Source organism: Emydura macquarii, unplaced genomic scaffold (assembly GCF_026122565.2).
Source record: "Emydura macquarii macquarii isolate MOO-44397 ecotype Brisbane River unplaced genomic scaffold, CSIRO-AGI_Emac_v2 contig_1946, whole genome shotgun sequence".
NCBI classification, from domain to species: domain Eukaryota; kingdom Metazoa; phylum Chordata; order Testudines; family Chelidae; genus Emydura; species Emydura macquarii.
Genome location: NW_027132083.1, coordinates 92,085 through 114,998, shown reverse-complemented (window position 1 = coordinate 114,998; position 22,914 = coordinate 92,085). Strand labels below are relative to the sequence as shown.

Sequence of the window (22,914 nt, the reverse complement as noted above, 5' to 3'; positions counted from 1 at the left end):
TGGCTGTCTGTTGGCACTTACCCACTGAGTTGGTCAACTTGCTTGCTGGTGGCAATGCGTGAGCTGCCCAGGGGTGAGGGTTCCCATAGCAAAGCAGAGTAAGATGGGCTTCAGGAGTTGGTTATTTGGGTGACACAGCGATTCACCAGTCCCTATTACAGAGGAGAATGTGACACACATTTGTAGGCACAGATGGCAATAACCTATCCTGGCCACTGCCACTTTCTGAGTGGTCAGCAGTAGGACCCCAGCAACTAAACATTGCACCTCCAGCTCTGATTAAAACTGGATGAACTCCTTTGGGCATGAGAATCATAGTATCTTTTCCTGTCCTTCAGACTACCTGCATCTTACCAGACTGAGCCTCAGCCAGCTCCTAGCCTCAGACAGAGACTGGCTATTCCAGTCCAGTGCTCCCGCTGGGCTGGGTGTGATGTAGCTGTAGAAGTGGATGTCATCAGTATATCGAACACTATTGCTTATTTTCTCCATCTGATTCAGCAGCTTCATGTGCCGTTTGCCCAGCAGAGGGGACAAAATAATGCCCCTGAACTATGGGGCATGAGAGTTCCTGCAGGAAACTGTCCCCTGGGACCTCCCCCAGAGGGAGGAATGATGTCTCACTCGTCTTACAAGGAACAAGTCACAGCCGAATAAAGCTTTGTGGTCAGTAGAACGGAAAATTTCTGACAGCGCCACAAGAATCAGTCGGGACACTGGCTCTTCACCCAGCACGAGGAGGAGACCCTCGACCAGTGCAGATTCTGTACCATATACAGAATCATAGAATCACAGAAGATTAAAATTGGAAGGGAACCCAGGAGGTCATCTAGTCCAACCCTATACTCCGAGAAGGCTAACCCCACCTAAATCATCCCAGCCAAGGATTTCTCAAGCTGGGCCTTAGTAACCTATAAGGATGGAGATTTCACCAGCTCCCTAGGTAACTCATTCTTGTGCCACACCACCTTCGTAGTGAATTTTTTTCCCCTAATATCCAACCTAGACCTCCCCCACTGCTATTTGAGACCATTGCTCCTTGGTCTGTCATCTGCCACCACTGAGAACAGCGTAGCTCCATCCTTCCTGGAACCCCCTTCAGGTAGTTAAAGGCTGCTATCAAATCCCCCCTCCTTCTTCTCTTCTGCAGACTAAATAGGACCAGTTCCCTCAGCTCCCAGCCCCTTAATCATTTTTGTTCCTCTCACCAGTGCCATATAGAGGGAATAATCACCACTCATGACCTGCCGGCATTGCTTCTATTAGTGCAGTCCAAGGGCATCAAGGGCAGACTATTGACTCAAATCCAGCTTCTTCTCCACTGTAACCCCCTGTATTTTTCTGTAAAACTGCTGCATAGCCAGTCAGTCCCCAGTCTGTAGCAGTGCATGGGATTTTTCCATCCTAAGTGTAGGACTCTGCACTTGTCCTTGTTGAACCTCATCAGATTTCTTTTGGCCCAATCCTCCAATTTGCTAATTTCTCCATAGGTGTGAAACGTGATTTAAGAGGGCCAAGGAAAGCTGAGGAGTGAAAAACTACCAGTGCCACTGCCCCACTAAAACCTTCTTAATTTTCTTCCTCAAGAACACAAGTGTAGATGCAGGTCAGTTGTGGGACTGCCAACCTCTTGAGGTGGCCTCCTGCTGTAGAGATTTCACAATAGCTTCCTTAAGGGTCTCTGAAATGCTACCTCCTTATCTCAGTTTCAGCCTTGCTGAAACCAGTGTCATGCTGTGTGGAGTGGCTCACGACCAAGAGTGCCACCTCAGGACAGACTGGGAAAAAACGGAGCAGACACCCGAAACTTGTGGTGGGTCCTATAATTAGATTTCGCCAACACAGAAAGAAATGTGAACTGCTCGATCACTGTAATGGTCTTACCATGGAGTCACAGACAATCCCCGTGGGCTCTCCAGACTAACTTGCCACCCAAGCAAGCTGGACTTCATGAAAAATGATTCCTTACACCAAATATAAAAAAATATTCAAGTTGCTTCCAGTCCCAAGAGACCAGCCATTTATCCCAGATCAATTGGTACCTCAGATCTCACAACAAAGACAACTCTGGTAACCAATTCTATAGTAAACTAATTAAGGATTTATTAATTAGGGAAAAATGAGAGTTATTTACAGACATTTTATAGGGTCTAAACACTAAATACAGACTTATAAGATGAATGCCCACGTTGAACAAAACTAACATACCCCTGATCTGGTTTGGTTTCCAGCTCTGAGTTTGTCAGCTCTTAGCTAATGCCCTGGCAAGCACTGGCACCTGGCTTACCAATGTCACAACCAGTACTGCCTTCTGGTTGGTTGCCAGTGGGAGAATATAGAGTCATAGAAATGCAGGGCTGGAAGGCTCCTCGAGAGGTCATTTTGTCCAGTCCCCCCGGGGACTGCAGGGGGACCAGACATACCTATACCAGCACTGACAGGCATTTGTCCCACCTCTTCTTAAAAAGCTCCAGTAAAGGGGATTCTGCAACCGCCCTTTGAAGCCTATTTAGGAACTTACTTACCCTGAGAGTTAGAAAGTTTATCCTAATATCGAACAGAAATCTCTCTCTTGCTGTACATTGAGCCCATTACCTCTTGTCCTACCTTCAATGGACGTGAAGAAGAACTGATCACTACCCTGTTGTGATGAAGTTGGCTCAGTTTCCCCTCTATCCTGTATTGTTACCCAGTGAGGGTGGTTGCTCTCAGTGCAGGCTAAGGGCAGGTGTACACTTTTCACACCCTTGAGTGACACACTTACATCGATATAGGTCTGTAGTGTAGACCAAATCTTAGAGCCATAGTTACAGGAGTCTCCTTAGTTTTCATATCAATTTAGCATCTGATAAACCAATGGCAAATCCAGTCAACTGACACCTAGCAGGCAATGCCCCAGACAGAGGTGGATTCCCAGCCACTCCTTAGGGAAACTGAACAACAATCCTCATCTCAAGATCAAAGACTGGAGAGGTCGGAGGTGGGGGGATAGTGGCTGGCTGCTGGAAGGAGCTGGGGATCTCTCCTGGAGTGTGACCAAGGAGGTCAGACTGGGAGACCAACTGGGGTCCATTACAGCCTGGCTCAGCTCTGAGCTGACCAGAATGTTGGAATGATTGAAATAACAGAGTGGTAGATTTGTAAGATAAGAAGGGCCCAATATGGACATCTGGTCTGACCTCCAGCATCTCAGGCCAAAAAAGCCACTCAATAATTACTGCATCCAGCCCCTTAACTTGTGATGGAGCTAGATCATCTCTCTAAGAACATCCGATCTCCACTGAAAAACCCCGAGCCATGGAGAATTTACTATAGCCACTGATAATCCTCTTGAAACGGTTAATTGCATCTCAGTTCCAGTAGCATAGTTGCGTCTCATTTGCAGTTTAAACTCTGTAGGCTTCAATTTCCAGCCACTGGAACTTGCTATGCCTTTGTCTGCTTGTCAGTTTCCAATAGCGCAGGCTCTGGATCCATCAGTCTTATTCCCGAGTGGCATTCCCAGAGCTGGTGAGAATTTGTGGAGTTTCAAAGTTCACTTTCTGATGCTGACAATAAATAAATGAAAGAGAGGCCTGTCCGTCTCTCTGTGTGTACGTCTCTGCGTCCATAAAATAGTAGGGAAAAAGTCTTCCTCTGCTTTGCTATCACCTTTGTTCCTGTTGACTAGTATATTTGCTGGCTAGCATATAAATATATATCATATTAATAATACATATTATCCGCACCCCATATATATACTAGTGTGTATTAAGTATCAATAACATTAACCACAACTATTGTAACAGCATATGTGAACAGGATTATGGGATAGGCCTGTTTCAGCTATATCACTAAGTATCCCATAACACCTTGCATTTGCTTAACTGAGTATTTGGCTCAAGTGGATAGGACACTTGTCAAAATCAAGATACATTTATTTTGTATTTCTTAGTACAAACTAAAGAAGTACCCACACAGACCAGTACCTGGAATGCTAGTGTCCAAAATAAAGATAAGGAAGGAAAAGGACCTGTTAGGAATCTGGAAAAGATTGATGGGTTGGATTTCGGTGACATGTGAAGAAATGTGTATTTTGTACAATCATATATATAATACCAGCTGAAATGTGTAGCTGGGAGAGCACATCTTCTGTGTAAGAGGAATGCAACACCACGACATGGAAAGGCTCTTCTCAGACAGGTATCATATCAAACTTTTTTCTTGTACCATATCAATAAACCTGATGGCTATTTGGTCTCTTGAGTCTATTTCATAATAAATTAATGAACCAAAGTATGGTCAAGCAATTGACTCTACAAGTTATCGACAATTGCAGAGAGTTTGAAGAACCACAAACAGATATCAGTGTACAGCTGTTATGTCCCAGTTTTCCATAAAACATTTGATCTCTGACACTCTCTGCACAACACTGTGATTGGGACCATCATAAGTAGCAGCCAGGCCTGGACAAGTGCCTGCCTCTCCACCGCATGGGCGCCCCCGAGTGCTTCCCTTGTTCCCAGGCAGGGGTGCCCGTGAGGAGCCCCAGGTGCTGGGTGGGTGACAGAGGCTGGCTGCTGGGTGAGAGGTGAAGGCAGTGGGCTTCTGGGGTGGAGGGTGTGGGCGGGGGCTGTTGTGGCACCTGCCTGGCCCCTTCCCCTCTCGCTGGCCTGGTTCCTGTGGCAGCCCGGGGGGACAATGTGCCTGATTTCCCATTTGGTCAGTCCAAGGGGACAATGGCTCACATGCCTGGTGGGCGAGGTGGAAGGAGGCTCTATTATACCGTGTGCATTGATAGTACGGGGGGGAACAATTTAGAGATCTGGCTGGCGCCAGAACAACTGGAATCACAACCTCTCCCTGGCAGGCCTCCCCTCCTTTACCCTCAGTCTCTCCTCCTTGAAAGCAGTGGCCCCTTCCTGCAGCGCCCAGCGGTCGCTCCTTCCTCTCCCCACAGGCAGCAGCTCGCAGCAGCTCGCCCAGCCTCTGAGGTCACTGGACTGGCTCAGCTCCAGCCAGCTGCTGTGCTGGGAGGGGCCCTGCAGCACCATCTGACTGAATGCAGAGCAGTCCTAGTCAACAGGAAACCCACGTGCGGGAGTGGGCAGCCCCACGCTGAGCCCCTGGAGACTGGGTGATTTCCAGCCGTGATTTCAAAGACCCCCTGTCTGCAGACCCCAGAACATTAGCCAATCCATGGCTCTGATTAAATCCCCCCCACTCCCCATGTCCGTGTTCAAGACTCGAACAATCACCGGGGCAGGCCAAGCCCTGCAAGCCTGGGGCAGATGCGGAATTTCCACCTACATGCATGGCCCTTTTAGTATGGCTAGAGCTGTCTGCCCAAAGGGGAAGTGGTAACAGTGGCAACTGTGTAGTGTTGCTGCTTATGTTCCACCCCAGAGCGGATGGCATGGCTGCAGTGGGTGAGTGGGTCTGTCTGGAATGAGGTTTGGGGGATTGTTCTGGATAAAAGAGGCAGTATATGTAATTACCCATCTCTTTCCCAAACAAATGCTCAGTTGTCTTCATATTCAAGCCCCAGGCAGAGCCCTAAACACACGGGGTGATTCTCTGCACAGCATGAGTGCATTTTTGCACCTGCTCACTTAAGATGTGTAAATTCCCAGGTGCACGCATTATTAGAGGAGATTTGTACCCTTTCTGTGGACACGTGCAATATGGCCCACACTTGCATACGCTCTGTTGAGGGTTTGGCCCACATGTTTTCATGTAGATGAAGAGATTAACACCCACACAGCAGGAAAGTCGTGGGTTAATCTACATTCATCACTTGCTGTGACTCCCTAGGCACCAAAGCAAATGTACCGTTATAACGACCCAAGTCTCTGAACTCCCATCAGGGGAATAAAGTCAGCAAGGTGTCATTAGAAGGTATAAATACTCTCATCCAGCTGATCATGCCGAGTGGAGAGTCGTGCAGTCTGTGGATGACTGCAGCATTTGCAGAGCGTGAAGAAGACACAGATCTCAGGTGAGCTGGGGTAGTTTGCATTCAAATTAATCAAAGATCTTTTTAACTAGCAAGCAATTGAAAATCTTAGGACAATTCTGCTGTCAGCCGTGCTGGTGTAAAATTGGAACGACTCTGGATTTACACCTGCAGAAGTGAGAGCAGAGTTAGTTTGGTCATTTAGAAGTGAACTATTTAATTTTATTAAAAAAAACAAAAACAAATCTATACTAAAAATCCACTTTTTGAAAAAATCCGAAGTGTTGGAGTTACACACCCATCTTTAGTTCTCTCCCCTTCTACAAGTGTATGGTGAGAGGCTCTTTGTGCTGTATCTGTGTCATCATGGGAGACTGCAGTCTCGGTGAATATATGTTGGGGGTCTCATACTGCCGCTAGTGAATCTTTCTGTTGCTGATACGAGGCCTGGGGCTATTTGACAATCTGATCAGTGATTTGGAAGTAAATCTAAAAACTGTGCTGATAATCTTCGGTAATGACACAGAGTTCGGCAGAGTGGTGAATAATGATTAGCACAGGGCGTTCCTAGAGAGTGATCTCAATGGCTTGCTCGAAGGGTCACTTGAACATCATGCAGCTGATTACAACTAAAGGCAAGACCATACAGCTGGGACCCTAGAATGTAAATCCCACTTACAGGATGGAGGAATATGTTTTAGAAAGCACTGACTCAAAAAAGAACTTGGAGTCATAATGTGTAATTAAAAATGAACTTGAGGTCATGTTGTGTAAGCAACTGTACATGAGGTCCTAGTGGTGGTGAGGAAAGGAAACGCCATTCTTGAATGTATAAGCAGGAGACTATTGAGCTGGAATGGAGAGGTGTCCAGCTGGGAGAGACCATTACTGGACACTGCTTCTAAGTCCAATGTCCACACTTGAAAAAGCTTGTTGACAAGTTGAAGGAGTTCGAAAAATGAGCTACAAGAATTATTTTAGATCTGGAAAACGTGGCTTATATCCATAGACTAAGAAAGCTCAGTCTCTTTAGTTTATCCAAGAGAATGTTAAAGGTGACTTGATCACAGTCTTTAAGTCCACACATGGGAAGAGATTTCTGACTATAACAAAGTTTTTTAATCTATATAAAAAAGGCAGAGTGAAATCCAATGGCTGGGAGCTGAGACTAGAGAATTTCAGACTAGAAATAAGGCTCACATTCCTAGAGCAAGGCAAACTAAGACTTAGAGCAACATATCTAGGCATGTGGCTGGATCACCATCACCTCAAGTTTTTAAATGAAGGCTAGATGCCTTTCTAAGGTCAAAGAGAAGTTATGGGCTTGATGCAGAAATCACTTTGTGACATTCTGTGGCCTGTGGTATTCAAAAGGCCTGATTAGATCATTATTCTTCTTGCCTTAAAATCTGTGAATCTATAATTATTAGACTGCAATTTTTTTTCAGTTCATAAAAGAGCTAAAACATTTTCTACAAGTTGGATTAATCTGGGTTGTAGCATTTTGTAATATTTTCTTCTCTATATTCCACGAACTGAGGGTATGTCTGCCTTTAGACCCTGCACGCCAAAGCTAGGTCAAGAATAAATGGCAGTGTAGATGGTGAGGCTCTTCTTAGCCAAGCAGAGCACTGGGATGCCAGCGGTTTAAAGTATACAGCCTACATAGCTCTTTGCACACCAAGCAGTGCTCCCCTATTTACCATTTAGAGTCCTGCTGCTTCTTTGCTGCCAGAACCCTTAGCCACTGCAGCGATAAACTCCAGGCTGACAATCTTCCAGCAATGCATTAACGATACCAACACTGTTCAGATCAGCAGAGGTACCTGAGCTGTGGGCTAAAGTAGAAAGAGGCTAGTGGCAAGCTGACTCTGGTAGGGGAGCTTTTGCACAACACAGGGAGTGCTGCAAAGCCCATCGTTTTTCCTGCCCTCTGTCTACTATAACCATTAGCAAGTCTTCTAAACGAAAGGCCTGGAGAAAAAGGCCACAATCCAAAGCTACTGATGTTAATGGAATTATTTCCACCGACTGTAGTGGGTTTAGGTTGAGATCGACATAATTTAGGTCTAAGAGACGTTCGCCCCTGACATAAGCAGAGGCTTCCGATGAAGTCAACGGGCGGTGCCTCCCCTTCTCCCAGAGGTGACTGGCCCCTACTATGTATCTAATTTACAGGGTCTCTTCATTCCATCTGTTGTGTTTTATTGAAAGGACAGACACTGCTGTGAAACTTGAAAAAGATGCCACAAGAAGACAACTTGTCAGGTTCCAACAGCACAGGCTCTGATCCGTCAGTGTTCTTCTTGAGCGGTATCCCAGGGTTTGAAGCCATGCACCTCTGGATCTCCATCCCCTTCTGCTCGATGTTCACTGTGGCCCTTCTGGGAAACTGCACCCTGTTGTATGTTATCATAACAGAGCCCTCCCTCCACAAGCCCATGTTTTATTTCCTCGCCATGCTGGCTGTCATTGACCTTGTCTTACCCACAACCACCATGCCAAAATTACTGAGCATCTTCTGGTTTAATTCCAGGGAGATCAGCTTTACTGCCTGCCTGGTGCAGATGTTTTTCCTTCACTCATTCTTTTATGTGGAGTCTGGTGTGCTGGTGGCCATGGCCTTTGACAGGTACGTGGCCATCTGCAACCCTCTGAGGTACGCCACCATCCTGACCAATTCAATGATAGCAAAGATTGGGCTGGCAGCATTGATCCGGGCTGTACTCATAGATATCCCTTTCATCATCTTCCTCAGGAGGCTGCCCTTCTGCCGGTCTCACGTCATCTCCCACTGCTACTGTGAACACATGGCAGTGGTGAAGCTGGCCTGTGCCAACACCAGGTTCAGTAACATCTATGGGATCTTCGTAACTCTCTTCACCGTGGGAATGGATCTGATGTTCATCGCCGTGTCGTATGTCAAGATCCTAAGGACTGTGTTAAGCCTGGTATCGAAGGAAGAGCAGCTGAAGGCTTTCAGCACTTGTGTTTCCCACCTTTGCGCCATCTTAATGGTTTACACCCCGGTGGCTCTAACCTCAATAATTCACAGGTTTGGCGACCTAGTTGCTCCTCACATACACATCCTGATGGCCAGTTTCTACTTCATCTTTCCTCCCATGATGAACCCCATCGTGTACGGGGTTAAAACGAAACAGATACGTGACACTGTGCTTCTCCTGTTCCGACGTAAAAAATTCTAGGCTGTGGAGGGTCTGGGCATGCTGGATTGGGAACTCCCTCTCCTTTGCAGCGACTGCAGCATATAGTCCCTGAGCTGTTTTGGCCAACGGAGAAGTTGTACTTGGCTGTGGTTCTTCCTCATTTGTCCATCACTAGCTCAAAGGCTACCTTTACTCACTCCTTACACATAGGGAAGGGAAGTGACTTGCCTAACATCACACAGCAGCCCTTTTACTGAACTAGAAACTCATCCCATGTCATCCCAGTCCAGTGCTCTGTCCACTAAGACCTTCTACCTCCATGACATTGAGGTTATTTCAGTTTTAAGGAGATGATTTCATGGCTTGCAATGCATGTGACATGGTGTTTCTCTATTAGCTGGTTCCTTAACCCTTTCTCTGTCTGTCCCACAGAACTTTAACAGCATTCAGCACCTAATTTTGGCTGAAATAGTGCCCTGCCCAATTTTCAGTAACCTGAAGAAGAACTGTGTCTAACTGGAAAGCTAATGTCTTTCACCAACAGAAACTGGCCCAATAAAAGATGTTGCCTTTCACATCTTGTCTCTCTAGGTCAGTGGGAGTCCATTCTTTGACTGCAATGGGACCTTTTCAGTGACAAGTATGAATTAGGAACACACTATAACACCTTCCACTCAAAAGGATCACAGAGCTGGATAAGAACTGTGGGTCCAGTCCTCAGATGTGACCAACTTCCTCAATTCTTATTGGCTCCAGTGGGAGGTGCCTGGTCCCCATCTGTCAGGATCAGGCCACACATTGGGCTAGTCCACACTAGACGGTCTTTACCGGCATAAGTATAACAGCAGAACCTTCTAAAGGAAATGCAATTTTTACCCGCATAAGAAGCTCTTTTGTTGGTATAGGTAAACTTCTCCCCCAAATGATACAAGCTATATTATCAAAAGGACACTTTTACTAATATAGTTGTGTTTACAGAGGCATTTTTGTGGCACAGCTATCTCTGTCAGGAGTGTGTATTTTTCACAGTCCTGACTGGAATAGCCAAGCCAACAAAACTCTCTTGTGTAGACCTGACATATGCCATTGGGTCTGGAGAATCAGTTCAATTGAAGTCTGTGTGCATATCAAGAGTGTGGGGAGAGGAGAGATGGAGAATTTCTTAGCGTCATATTACTAATATTTGTATTAATTTTTATGTGTTTTGAAGGGGTTGCCCTAACTGCCCATGTTTAGGGTTACCTAATTTGAGATCTGAGCTGTGTTTTATTTCTAGAACTAAAGAGTAAAATATGGTCTCATAAAATAATTTGTATTTTATATTAAAGGGAAAAACCAACAAAAACAAAATCACAAGAAAATCTCCAAAGGGAAGGGGGAGAGAGAACACTCATCAAATATTTGAACAAGCCATCTTACTAAACCCTTCTAGTATCTCTGTGTATCTGAATGTTTGAAATCTAAATACGCTTACTTCCAGGCTCTCTGTATAGGATTCATATAAATGTTTCTGTCTTTAATCTCCAGGGTTATGCCTCACATGAGTACTTGTACTACCTTGCTTTATGAAATGAAGACTGAAGCTAGTTAAATAAACTCTTTAGGAAACCTCTAACTTCAACCCGTGACTCAGTATCTCTTTTATGTGTGTGGCTAAGATGAAACCTCTCTAGCAATAAAACGTCTGTGACCTCCCCATCTGTTAACACAGATCCTGGAATGGAGTTTCACATTGTTGTTTTCTTTATATTATGTTTGAAGGACTCTTACGAATGTTCATGTGATTTCTGCGTTATGTAGAGTATTTGACAGAAGTCTCTAATTGTAAATCTCATTATTAAAAATTGTAGGTTATAAGTGTACAAGCTAGGTGGTCAGAAAGCAAATGCGACAAAAAAAGTCATGCAAGAAGAACCACACATGACTAAAAATAGTGGGGTAGAGTCACATCCATGAATTGTATTGAATAATCAAGATTTTCCACCCTACCTTTCTGTGCTTCTCTTTTCTGTAAAAGTTCTTGACTTTGAGAAAATCACTTGTAATTCAACAGCTTAAAAATACCCCTTTTTTCCCCACTAGTCACTGACACTAACTTAACTCTAGAGGGCAATGTCTAATGGTGCAATATTGAGGAAAGGTGAATTATGTTCAAGATTGAATACAAAAAAGGGGATTTCAGAATGGACGAGGGTTTTTTATGGAACTTGGTAATGTCAGAACTATACAACACTGCCTGAATTATTCTGTAGGCCATGTTAGTGGGTTGGAGACACTGTTCTGAGAGGTTCCTGGCTAATTTAGTGCATTCCTCACACCCCTCTTCCCTGGATTTCTGAAATCCAAATCATATACTTCAGAGAGAACCGTAATTAAATAACTGGGTCTCTATTTGAGCTTTGTATACAGCCATGTCTAGGAAAACGTTCTGTATTTACAAACATGGCTGTGCATTCATATTCAATTGCCATTTCCATGAGCCCTGGCTTTCCTGGCTCTACCGTTGTTCCCATGTTTCCTGGTTGGCAGAACAAATCACCACAAGCTGAAACAAAGAGCAGCCACAGGTCTGCACCGATGTTCACGATCCCCAGCAGAAATGGCCCCTTTTCCCTCTAGGTCACCCACCAACAATGTGCTCTGGCATGCTCACCACAGCCTACCTGTGATATGCTCTGTATCCACCCTGATATCCACCTGCAGTCTCCATATTGAGTTAGTTTCTGTATTTATTTCAGTTTTATAGCTCTCCTTTTCGGATTCCGGGCACCTCACGCAATAAAACTGAAACCATTTCCACAGACAAATCTACCCCATCATGCGCTGAGCTGCTCGTATTCCCCCATTGTATTAGCTGGCCTGTTATGAGCGATAAGGACAATGACCTTCAAGCCAAACTTGCTTCATCTGCCCTCATCACTCACCCAGTCACCCAGGCTAAAAGATGGGCTTTGCTGCACACTTGACAGGTTAACAAATGCAGGCTGCGTGGATCAAGGGGGGAAGTGTATACCAAAGTGACTGCCACTCACGGAGGGGATTCTGCCTGCAGCAACATCCATCTTAAAGGAGAGGCTGGTTCACTCATCTCCAATGATATATCTGTCTTCTAGTTTCTTGCCTTGCTGCCATCACTCTGGTGTCTTAGTGCCTGCAACTGTGACCGCATCTTGCAGGGAAAGAGGCCACCTCTCACTATTTGTCTCTACACCAAGCAATAACCCCATGAAAGTAAGTCTCTGAGCCCAGGTCAACAGACTGGGGCTCACAGTTCTGCACTGAGAACAGCTGTGTGTACGTTGTGGTTTGGGCTCTGACTCTGAGGGACAGGGGTGGGCCGTAGAGCCTGAGCCTGAATGTCTACACAGCTATTTTTAGTGCAATATCATGCACCACCTGAGCCTCGGTCTGTCAATCCAGATACGGGGTCTCATTGCCATGAGCTGTGTAGACATTACCTCGGAGAATCAACTTCCAGATCAGCGGCAGTTTTACAGGTTAAAAGCAGCACCATGAACTGCACTCACAAATTGTCGGTGGATAGGGCTGATTCTGGAGCACTGGTGTGACCTGTTCTCTGCACAATGATCTGCCTAATTGGTGGGTGCATGTTACAGTTTGCACATGTGTCCCTGAATGGTGTAAATGAGCAGAGCCAGCCATGTACATCGCAGTCATCTAACCCTGTCGGACAGAGGGAGTAAGGCCCCACAACAGAAAGGAAAGGGCTCATTGTGACACACTACATCCATGTACACCCTTATGGTGTAATTGGGTATTGTCTAATGCACAGTATGCCATGTAAGATGTTTTTGGAATGCTCATCTTATGGCATACTGAACATTATTGTTATAGTAGTATGTTTATTGCCGTGTCATGTGTATGGTTAGGAGGCTTCACTGTGTAATTTTCCCACATATGTGTGTCATGGCTTGAGACAGATCTAGGCATAACTCTACAGAGCTCAAGAATAATTCACATGTCATTAGGACTTGCATAGAAGAACCCAGTTCAGCATTCCAAGAACAAAGGACTGGCCCAAACATCAACAAATGACTCCACAGAGGACCAGGGTGAGTCAGGACATGGATGGAACCATGCATGGACACTGTTTGTCCCCTGACCCTGAAAGGGGTTGCGAGGTCCTTGAGGGGTGGGAAGAAACATGTTAAAAAGGGGAGACGTTTTGCTGTTCTCTCTCTCTTCCATCTCCATCTGCAAACAGCATCAAAAAACTGAAGTGGTGATCCTAGGGGGAGGGCCTGCCTGGAGGCAGACCAGCCAGCCTGTGGTGTGAATCATCTGAATATGTAAGGTTGCTGAAGGTGTTATGCTTTGTTTAGAATGTGTTTGTTTTTTGTTTATCTTGATCTAATCTGACATGCTTTCCTCTGATTTATAACCCCTTAAAATCTTTTTGTACTTAATAAATTTGTTTGTTTTATCTAAATCCATCCATTGGGCTTCAGGTGTGCTAGAGACTCCATTTGAAGTGACAAGGCTGGTGCATATCAATTTATTTAATAAATTGATGAACAAATGAGCTTGCAGAGTTCAATGGGAACACTGAACATTGTAAATCAGCAATAGCTAGTGTTGCATGTGGGACTGGGGGTAATAGCTGGGGTTATACCAGTGCATAATCCCATGAGTGGCTGTCTGTTGGCACTTACCCACTGAGTTGGTCAACTTGCTTGCTGGTGGCAATGCGTGAGCTGCCCAGGGGTGAGGGTTCCCATAGCAAAGCAGAGTAAAATGGGCTTCAGGAGTTGGTTATTTGGGTGACACAGCGATTCACCAGTCCATAGTACAAAGGAGAATTTGACACACATTTGTAGGCACAGATGGTAATAACCTATCCTGGTCACTGCCACTTTCTGAGTGGTCAGCAGTAGGACCCCAGCAACTAAACATTGCACCTCCAGCTCCGATTAAAACTGGATGAACTCCTTTGGGCATGAGAATCATAGTATCTTTTCCTGTCCTTCAGACTACCTGCATCTTACCAGACTGAGCCTCAGCCAGCTCCTAGCCTCAGACAGAGACTGGCTATTCCAGTCCAGTGCTCCCGCTGGGCTGGGTGTGATGTAGCTGTAGAAGTGGATGTCATCAGTATATCGAACACTATTGCTTATTTTCTCCATCTGATTCAGCAGCTTCATGTGCCGTTTGCCCAGCAGAGGGGACAAAATAATGCCCCTGAACTATGGGGCATGAGAGTTCCTGCAGGAAACTGTCCCCTGGGACCTCCCCCAGAGGGAGGAATTATGTCTCACTTGCCTTACTAGGAACAGGTCACAGCTGAATAAAGCTTTGTGGTCAGTAGGATGGAAGGTTCCTGACAACGCCACAAGAATCAGTCAGGACATTGGATCTTCACCCAGCACAAGAAGGAGACCCTTGAGAAGAGCAGATTCTGTACCACATACAGAATCATAGAATCACAGAAGATTAGGATTGGAAGAGACCTCAGCGGTCAGCTAGTCCAACCCTATGCTCCGAGAAGGCCAACCCCACCCAGATCATCGCAACCAGGGATTTCTCAAGCAGGGCCTTAGTAACCTATAAGGATGGAGTTTTCACCAGCTCCCTAGGTAACTCATTTTAGTGCTTCACCACCTTCCTAGTGAAATTATTTTTCCCTAATATCCAACCTAGACCTCCTCCACTGCAATTTGAGACCATTGCTCTTTGCTCTGTCATCTGCCACCACTGAGAACAGCCTAGATCCATCCTCCCTGGAACCCCCTTCAGGTAGTTAAAGGCTGCTATCAAATCCCCCCTCCTTCTTCTCTTCTGCAAACTAAATAAGACCAGTTCTCTCAGCTCCCAGCCCCTTAATCATTTTTGTTCCTCTCACCAGTTCCATATAGAGGGAATAATCACTTCTCATGACCTGCTGGCATTGCTTCTATTAATGCAGCCCAAGGGCACCAAAGGACACACTGTTGTCTCATATCCAGCTTCTTCTCCACTGTAAACCCCTGTACTTTTCTGTAGAACTGCTGCATAGCCAGTCAATCCTCAGTCTGTAGCAGTGCATGGGATTCATCCATCCTAAGTGTAGGACTCTGCACTTGTCCTTGTTGAACCTCATCAGATTTCTTTTGGCCCAATCCTCCAATTTGCTAATTTCTCCATAGGCGTGAAACCTGATTTAAGAGGGCCAAGGAAAGCTGAGGAGTGAAAAACTACCGGTGCCGTTGCCCCACTACAACCTTCATGATTTTCTTCCTCAAGAATACAAGCGTAGGTGCAGGTCAGTTGTGGGACTGTCAACTTCTTGAGGTGGCATCCTGCTGTAGAGATCTCACAATAGCTTCCTTAAGGGTCACTGAAATGCTACCTCCTTATCTCAGTTTCAGCCTTGCTGAGACCAGTGTCGTGCTGTCTCGAGAGGCTGGCGAACGAGAATGCCCCTGAGGGCAGACTGGGAAAAAAACGGAGCAGACACCCGAAACTTGTGGTGGGTCCTATAATTAGATTTCGCCAACCCAGAAACAAATGTGTACTGCTGGATCACTGTAATGGTCTTACCATGGAGTCACAGACAATCCCTGTGGGCTCTCCAGACTAACTTGCCACCCAGGCAAGCTGGACTTGGTGAAAAATGATTGCTTACACCAAATATAAAAAAATATTCAGGTTGCTTCCAGTCCCAAGAGACCAGCCATTTACCCCAGATCAATTGGTACCTCAGATCCTACAACAAAGACAACACTGGTAGCCAATCCTATAGTAAACTAATTAAGGATTTATTAGGTAGGGGGAAAATTAGAGTTATTTACAGTTCCAAAGAAGGAAACATATACACACAAATGAGTTTCAGTCTATGATTCAAATATAATTAAATGTAGTAATCTGTCAGAATTGAATGCCTTTTAAAATCTTAATCCTAATTAAGGATTCATTAAACCTTATTTATTTAATAAATTAATAAATATAAGGATAATCCAAATAAAGGCCTTAATCCTTTAGGTCAACCGTAGGGCTCTCTGGTTTTTTGTTTCTTAGCTCCAACCATACTTAGAGTTCAAAGAGATGAGATGAAAAATATTCATATCAACTATTTTGATTTTCCTCTTTCAGCATTCCAACCAATGGGGTGAGACCTTCTGTATGTATTTCTCCATGAATGGGTGGGGCAATTAACAAAGCTTTTGTCCTATGGTGGCCCACTTAATTTTTGATCATCCCCCTGGATGTGCGGGGAGAACCACTCTTCCCAGCTGCGTTCCCAGCATCAGAGTAGGGATTTTATCATTATAAAACACAAGATATTTTACCTTGTTGTGTGGAATACAAACATTAGAAGTGAGATTAATGCAGGTAGCAATTACAGGCATTGCATAGGCTCTAAACACTAAATACAGACTTATAAAATTAATACCCCTGTTGGACAAAACTAACATACCGCTGATCTGGTTTGGTTTCCATCTATGAGTTTGTCAGCTCTTAGCTAATGCCCTGGCAAGCACTGGCACCTGGCTTACCAATGTCACAACCAGTACGGCCCTCTGGTTGGTTGCCAGTGGGAGATCATAGAGTCATAGAAATGCAGGGCTGGAAGGCTCCTCGAGAGGTCATCTTGTCCAGTCCCCCCGGGGACTGCAGGGGGACCAGACATACCTATACCAGCACTGACAGGCATTTGTCTCACTTCTTCTTAAAAAGCTCCAGTGATGGGGATTCTGCAATTGGCCTTTGAAGCCTTTTTAGCAATTTATTTATCGTGAGAGTCAGAAAGTTTTTCCTGATATCTAACCTAAATCTCTGTCCTGCTATGCCTTTGTCAGTCTGTCAGTTTCCAAGAGCGCAGGCTCTGATCCAGCAGTCTTATTCTTTAGTGGCATCCCCAGAGTTGGTTAGAATTTGGGGAGTTTCAAAGTTCACTTTCTGATGCTGACAATAAATAAATGAAAGAGAGGCCTGTCCCTCTCTCTGTGTGTACGTCTCTGCGTCCATAAAATAGTCGGGAAAAAGTCTTCCTCTGCTTTGCTATCACCTTTGTTCCTGTTGACTAGTATATTTGCTGGCTAGCATATAAATATATATCATATTAATAATACATATTATCCGCACCCCATATATATACTAGTGTGTATTAAGTATCAATAACATTAACCACAACTATTGTAACAGTGATATAGCTGAAACAGGCCTATCCCATAATCCTGTTCACTTATGCTAAGTATCCCATAACACCTTGCATTTGCTTAACTGAGTATTTGGCACAAGCGGATTGGACACTTGTCAAAATCAAGATACATTTGTTTTGTATTTCTTAGTACAAGCTAAAGAAGTACCCACACAGACCAGTACCTGGAATGCTAGTGTCCAAAAGAAAGATAAGGAAGGAAAAGAACCTGTTAGGAATCTGGAAAAGACTGATGGGTTGGATTTGGTCAGTCCGAGGGGACAATGGCTCACATGCCTGGTGGGCGAGGTGGAAGGGGCACTATCACACTGAGTGTGTTGATTGTGGGGGGGGCACAATTTAGAAATCTGACCCAGAACAACTGGAGTCACAGCCTCTCCCGGGCAGGCCTCCCCCCTTTCCCTCAATCTCCCCTCCTTGAAAGCAGTGGCCCCTTCCTGCAGCGCCCAGCTGTCGCTCCTGCCTCTGCCCACGGGACGCAGCTCGCAGCAGCTCGTCCGGCCTCTGAGGTCACTGGACTGGCTCAGCTCCAGCCAGCTGCTGTGCTGGGAGGGGCCCTGCAGCACCATCTGACTGAATGCAGAGCAGTCCTAGTCAACAGAAAACCCACGTGCGGGAGTGGGACAGCCCCACACTGAGCCCCTGGAGGCTGGGTGATTTCCAGCCATACTTTCAATGGCCCCCCTGGCTGCAGAACCCAGAACATTAGCCAATCCATGGCTCTGATTAAATCCCCCCCACTCCCCATGTCCATGTTCAAGACTCAAACAAACACTGGGGCAGGCCAAGCCCTGCAAGCCTGGGGCAGATGCGGAATTTCCACCTACATGCATGGCCCTTTTAGTATGGCTAGAGCTGTCTGCCCAAAGGGGAAGTGGTATCAGTGGAAACTGTGTAGTGTTGTTGCTTATGTTCCACCCCAGAGCGGATGGCATGGCTGCAGTGGGTGAGTGGGTCTGTCTGGAATGAGGTTTGGGGGATTATTCTGGATAAAAGAGGCTGTATATGTAATTATCCATCTCTTTCCCAAACCAATGCTCAGTTGTCTTCATATTCAAGCCCCAGGCACAGCCCTAAACACACGGGGTGATTCTCTGCACAGCATGAGTGCATTTTTGCACCTGCTCACTTAAGGTGTGTAAATCCCCTGGTGCACACATTATTAGAGGAGATTTGCACCCTTTCTGTGGACACGTGTACTATGACCCACACTTGCATATGCCCTGTTGAGGGTTTGGCCCACACGTTTTCATGTAGATGTTGAGATTAACACCCACAGAGGAGGAAAGTCATGGGTTAAAATACAATCAACACTTACTGTGACTCCCTAGGCTCCAAGGCAAATGTACTGCTATAATGACCCAAGTTTCTGAACTCTCATCAGGGGAGTATAGTTAGCAAGGTGTCATTTGAAGGCATAAATACTCTCATCCAGCTGAATCTGGCTGGGTGGAGAGTCGTGCAGTCTGTGGATGACTGCAGCATTTGCAGAGCCTGAAGAAGACACAGAGTTCAGGTGAGCTGGGGTAGTTTGCATTCAAATTAATCAAGGATCTTTTTAACTAGGAGATTTTGCAAGCAATTGAAAAGCTTAGGACAAATCTGCTGTCAGCCGTGCTCGTGTAAAATTGGAATGATTCTGGATTTACACCTGCATAAATGAGAGCAGAGTTAGTTTGGTCATTTAGAAGTGAACTGTTTAATTCTATCAAAAAAACAAAAACAAATCTATACTATGAATCCACTTTTTGAAAAAATCTGGGGTGTTGGAGTTACACACCCATCCTTAGTTCTCTCCCCTTCTACAAGTGCATCGTGAGAGACTCTTTGTGCTGCACCTGGGTCATCATGGGAGATTGCAGTCCCCGGGAATATATGTTGAGGGTCTCATAATGCCGCTAGTGAATCTTTCTGTTGCTGATACGAGGCCTGGGGCTATTTGACAATCTGATCAGTGATTTGGAAGTAAATCTAAAATCTGTGCTGATAATCTTCGGTAATGACACAGAGTTCGGCAGAGTGGTGAATAACGATTAGCACAGGGCATTCCCAGAGAGCGATCTCAATGGCTTGCTCGACTGGGGTCACTTGAACATCATGCAGCTGATTACAACTCAATGCAAGACCATACAGCTGGGACCTTAGAATGTAAATCCCACTTACAGGATGGAGGAATATGCTTTAGAAAGCACTGACTCAAAAAAGAACTTGGAGTCATTATGTGTAATCAGAAATGAACTTGAGGTCATGATGTGTAAGCAACTGCACATGAGCTCCTAGTGGTGGTGAGGACAGCAAATGCCATCCTTGAATGTATAAGCAGGAGACTGTTGAGCTGGAATGGAGAGGTGTCCAGCTGGGAGAGACCATTACTGGACACTGCTTCTAGGTCCAATGTCCACACTGGAAAAAGCTTGTTGACAAGTTGAAGGAGTTCGAAAAATGAGCTACAAGAATTATTTTAGATCTGGAAAACGTGGCTTATATCCATAGACTAAGAAAGCTCAGTCCATTTAGTTTATCCAAGACAATGTTAAAGGTGACTTGATCACAGTCTTTAAATCCACACATGGGAAGAGATTTCTGATTATAAAAGGTTCTTTAATCTAGCTGACAAAGGCTAGATGGCTGGGAGCTGGGAGCAGACAAATTCAGACTAGAAATAAGGCTCACATTCCTAGAGCAAGGTGAACTAAGATGTGGAGCAACATATCTAGGGATGTGGCTGGATCGCCATCACTTGAAGTCTTTAAATGAAGGCTAGATACCTTTCTCAGTTCAAAAAGAAGTTATGGGCTTGACACACAAATCACCTAGTGACATTCTATGACCTGTGGTATTCAGGGGTCCTGCTAAGATCATTATTCTTCTTGCATTAAAATCTGTGAATATATAATTATTAGATTGCATTTTTTTTTCAGTTTATAAAAGAACTAAAACATTTTCTACAAATTGGATTAATCTGGGTTGTAGCATCTTGTAATATTTTGTTCTCTTTGCTCCTGAGAGTATGTCTGCCTTTACAGCGGCATGTAGAGTACAGACCCTGCACACCAAAGCTAGCTCAGGAATAAATAGCAGTGCAGATGGTGAGGCTCTTCTTAGCCAAGCAAAGCACTGGCATGCCAGAGCGTTAAAGTATACACCCTACATAGCTCTTTGCACACCAAGCAGTGCTCCCATATTTACCATTTAGAGTTTTGCTGCCTCTTTGCAGCCAGAACCCTTAGCCATTGCAGCGATAAACCCAAGCCTGATTATCTTCCAGCAATGCATTAATGATTCCAATGCTGTTGCGATCAGCAGAGGTACCTGAGCTGCGGGCTAAAGTAGAAAGAGGCTAGTGGCAAGCTGACTCCAGTAGGGGGGCCTTTGCACAACACAGGGAGTGCTGCAAAGCCCATCGCTTTTCCTGCCTTCTCTCTGCTGGAACCATTAGCAAGTCTTCTAAACAAAAGGCCTGGAGAAAAAGGCCCCAACCCAAAGCTACTGACGTTAATGGAATTATTTCCACCGACTTTAGTGGGTTTAGGGTGAGATCAACATAATTTAGGTCTAAGACACATTCGCCCCTGACATAAGCAGAAGCTTCTGATGAATATCAATGGGCGGTGCCTCCCCTTCTTCCAGAACAGACTGGACGGTAATATGTATCTAATTTAGTGGATCTGTTCATTCCATGTGTTGTGTTTTCTTGAAAGGACAGACATTGCTGTGAGACTTGCAAAAGATGCCGCAACAAGACAACCTGTCAGATTCCAACAGCACAGGCTATGCTCCGTCAGTGTTCTTCCTCATTGGCATCCCAGGGTTGGAAGCCATGCACCTCTGGATCTCCATCCCCTTCTGCTCAATGTTCTTTGTGGCCCTTCTAGGGAACTGCACCCTCCTGTATGTTATCAAGACAGAGCATACCCTCCAGAAGCCCATGTACTATTTCCTTGCCATGCTGGCTGTCATCAACCTGGTTTTATCCACAACCATCATGCCAAAATTACTTAGCATCTTCTGGTTTAATTCCAGGGAGATCAGCTTTAATGCTTGCTTGGTGCAGATGTTTTTCCTTCATTCATTCTTCTTCATGGAGTCTGCTGTGCTGGTGGCCATGGCCTTTGACAGATATGTGGCCATCTGCAACCCCCTGAGGTACGCTACCATCCTGATCAATTCAGTGATAGGAAAGATTGGGCTGGCAGCTTTGGCCTGGGCTGTTCTCATAGTGGTCCCTCTGCCATTCCTCCTCAGGAGGCTGTCCTTCTGCCGGTCCTATGTCATTGCCCATTGCTACTGCGAGCACATGGCAGTGGTGAAGCTGGCCTGTGCCAACACCAGGATCAATAACATCTATGGGATCTTCACAACTCTCTTCTTCGTGGGGCTAGATCTGACGTTCATCGCCCTGTCATATGTCAAGATCCTAAGGACTGTGTTAAGCCTGGCATCCAAGGAAGAACAGCTGAAGGCTTTCAGCACGTGTGTTTCCCACCTTTGTGCCATCTTAATGGTTTATACCCCAGTGGCTCTAACCTCAATAATTCACAGGTTTGGCGACCTAGTTGCTCCTCACATACACATCCTGATGGCCACTTTCTACTTCATCTTTCCGCCCATGATGAACCCCATTGTGTATGGTGTGAAAACCAAACAGATTCGCGTCAGGGTGCGTCTCCTGTTCCGCGGGAAAAACGTCTAGCCTGAACATTGTGTGGAGTCTAGTTCTGGGAAACCCATCAGCAATAACTCCACCCCCCTAAACACGTCAGCAGAGATAGTGCAGACCAACATTACTGTAGCATCTTGCACTCTGGACAATTTTAAAGCTCTTCACATATTATGGAGTGAAGAGTCTGGGTATGCAGGAGTGGAACTTCCTCTCCATTGCAGGGGGTGCAGCATAGAGACCCCAATGTCTTTCTGAGCTGTTTTTGTTAACAGGGAAGTTAAACTGGGCTGTGGTCCTGCCTCATTTGTCCATCACTAGCAAGACGGCTAGACTTGCTCACTCTTTGCATGTGGGTAGGTGAAGTGACTTGCGTAATGTCACCCAGCAGACCAGGTCTCTTTCATCCCAGTCCAGTGCTCTATCCACTAAGCCCTGCTGCTTCCATGACAATGAGATTATTTCAGTTTTAATGAGATAATGAGATAACTGAGATAATGAGATAATGTGACATGGTGTTTCTCTAGTAGCCAGTTTCCTACCCCATTCTCTGTCCATCCTAATGAACTTCAATAACATTCAGCACCTAATTTTCAGTGTAGCTAGGCCCAGCCCAATTCTTACGAAGTCAGTGACCTGAAGAAGAACTCTCTCTAGATGGACAGCTCGTGTCTTTCATCAAAATAAATTGGTCCAATAAAAGATGTTGCCTCCCACAACTTGTCTCTCTAGGTCAGTGGAAGTCCATCCTATCACTGCAATGGGATCATAGCGGTGATGAGTATGAATTAGGAGCATGTTTTACCACCTTTCACCCAGAATGGATCACAAAGTTTTGTAAGAACTGTGATGCTAGTGCTCAGATGTGACCAACTCCCACAATTCTTACTGGCTGCAGTGGGAGATCATTGGTCCCCATCTGTCAGGATCAGGCCACATATTGGGGTGGGCTACACTAGAAAGGCTTTGCTGGCATAGCTATAGCAGCAGCACC

The 22,914-nt window shown here is 45.4% G+C and overlaps 2 protein-coding genes across 2 annotated transcripts; both read left to right on the top strand.

The window, feature by feature from the left end:
- Positions 1-8,178: 8,178 nt before the first annotated feature.
- LOC137159830 (olfactory receptor 52K1-like) lies at positions 8,179-9,141 on the top strand. Its single transcript, XM_067558289.1, has one exon. It carries the CDS (start codon positions 8,179-8,181, stop codon positions 9,139-9,141), a length of 963 nt encoding a protein of 320 aa, XP_067414390.1.
- Positions 9,142-20,990: 11,849 nt separating this feature from the next.
- Positions 20,991-21,953, top strand: LOC137159829 (olfactory receptor 52K1-like). The gene has a single exon (XM_067558288.1). It carries the CDS (start codon positions 20,991-20,993, stop codon positions 21,951-21,953), a length of 963 nt encoding a protein of 320 aa, XP_067414389.1.
- Positions 21,954-22,914: the final 961 nt, after the last annotated feature.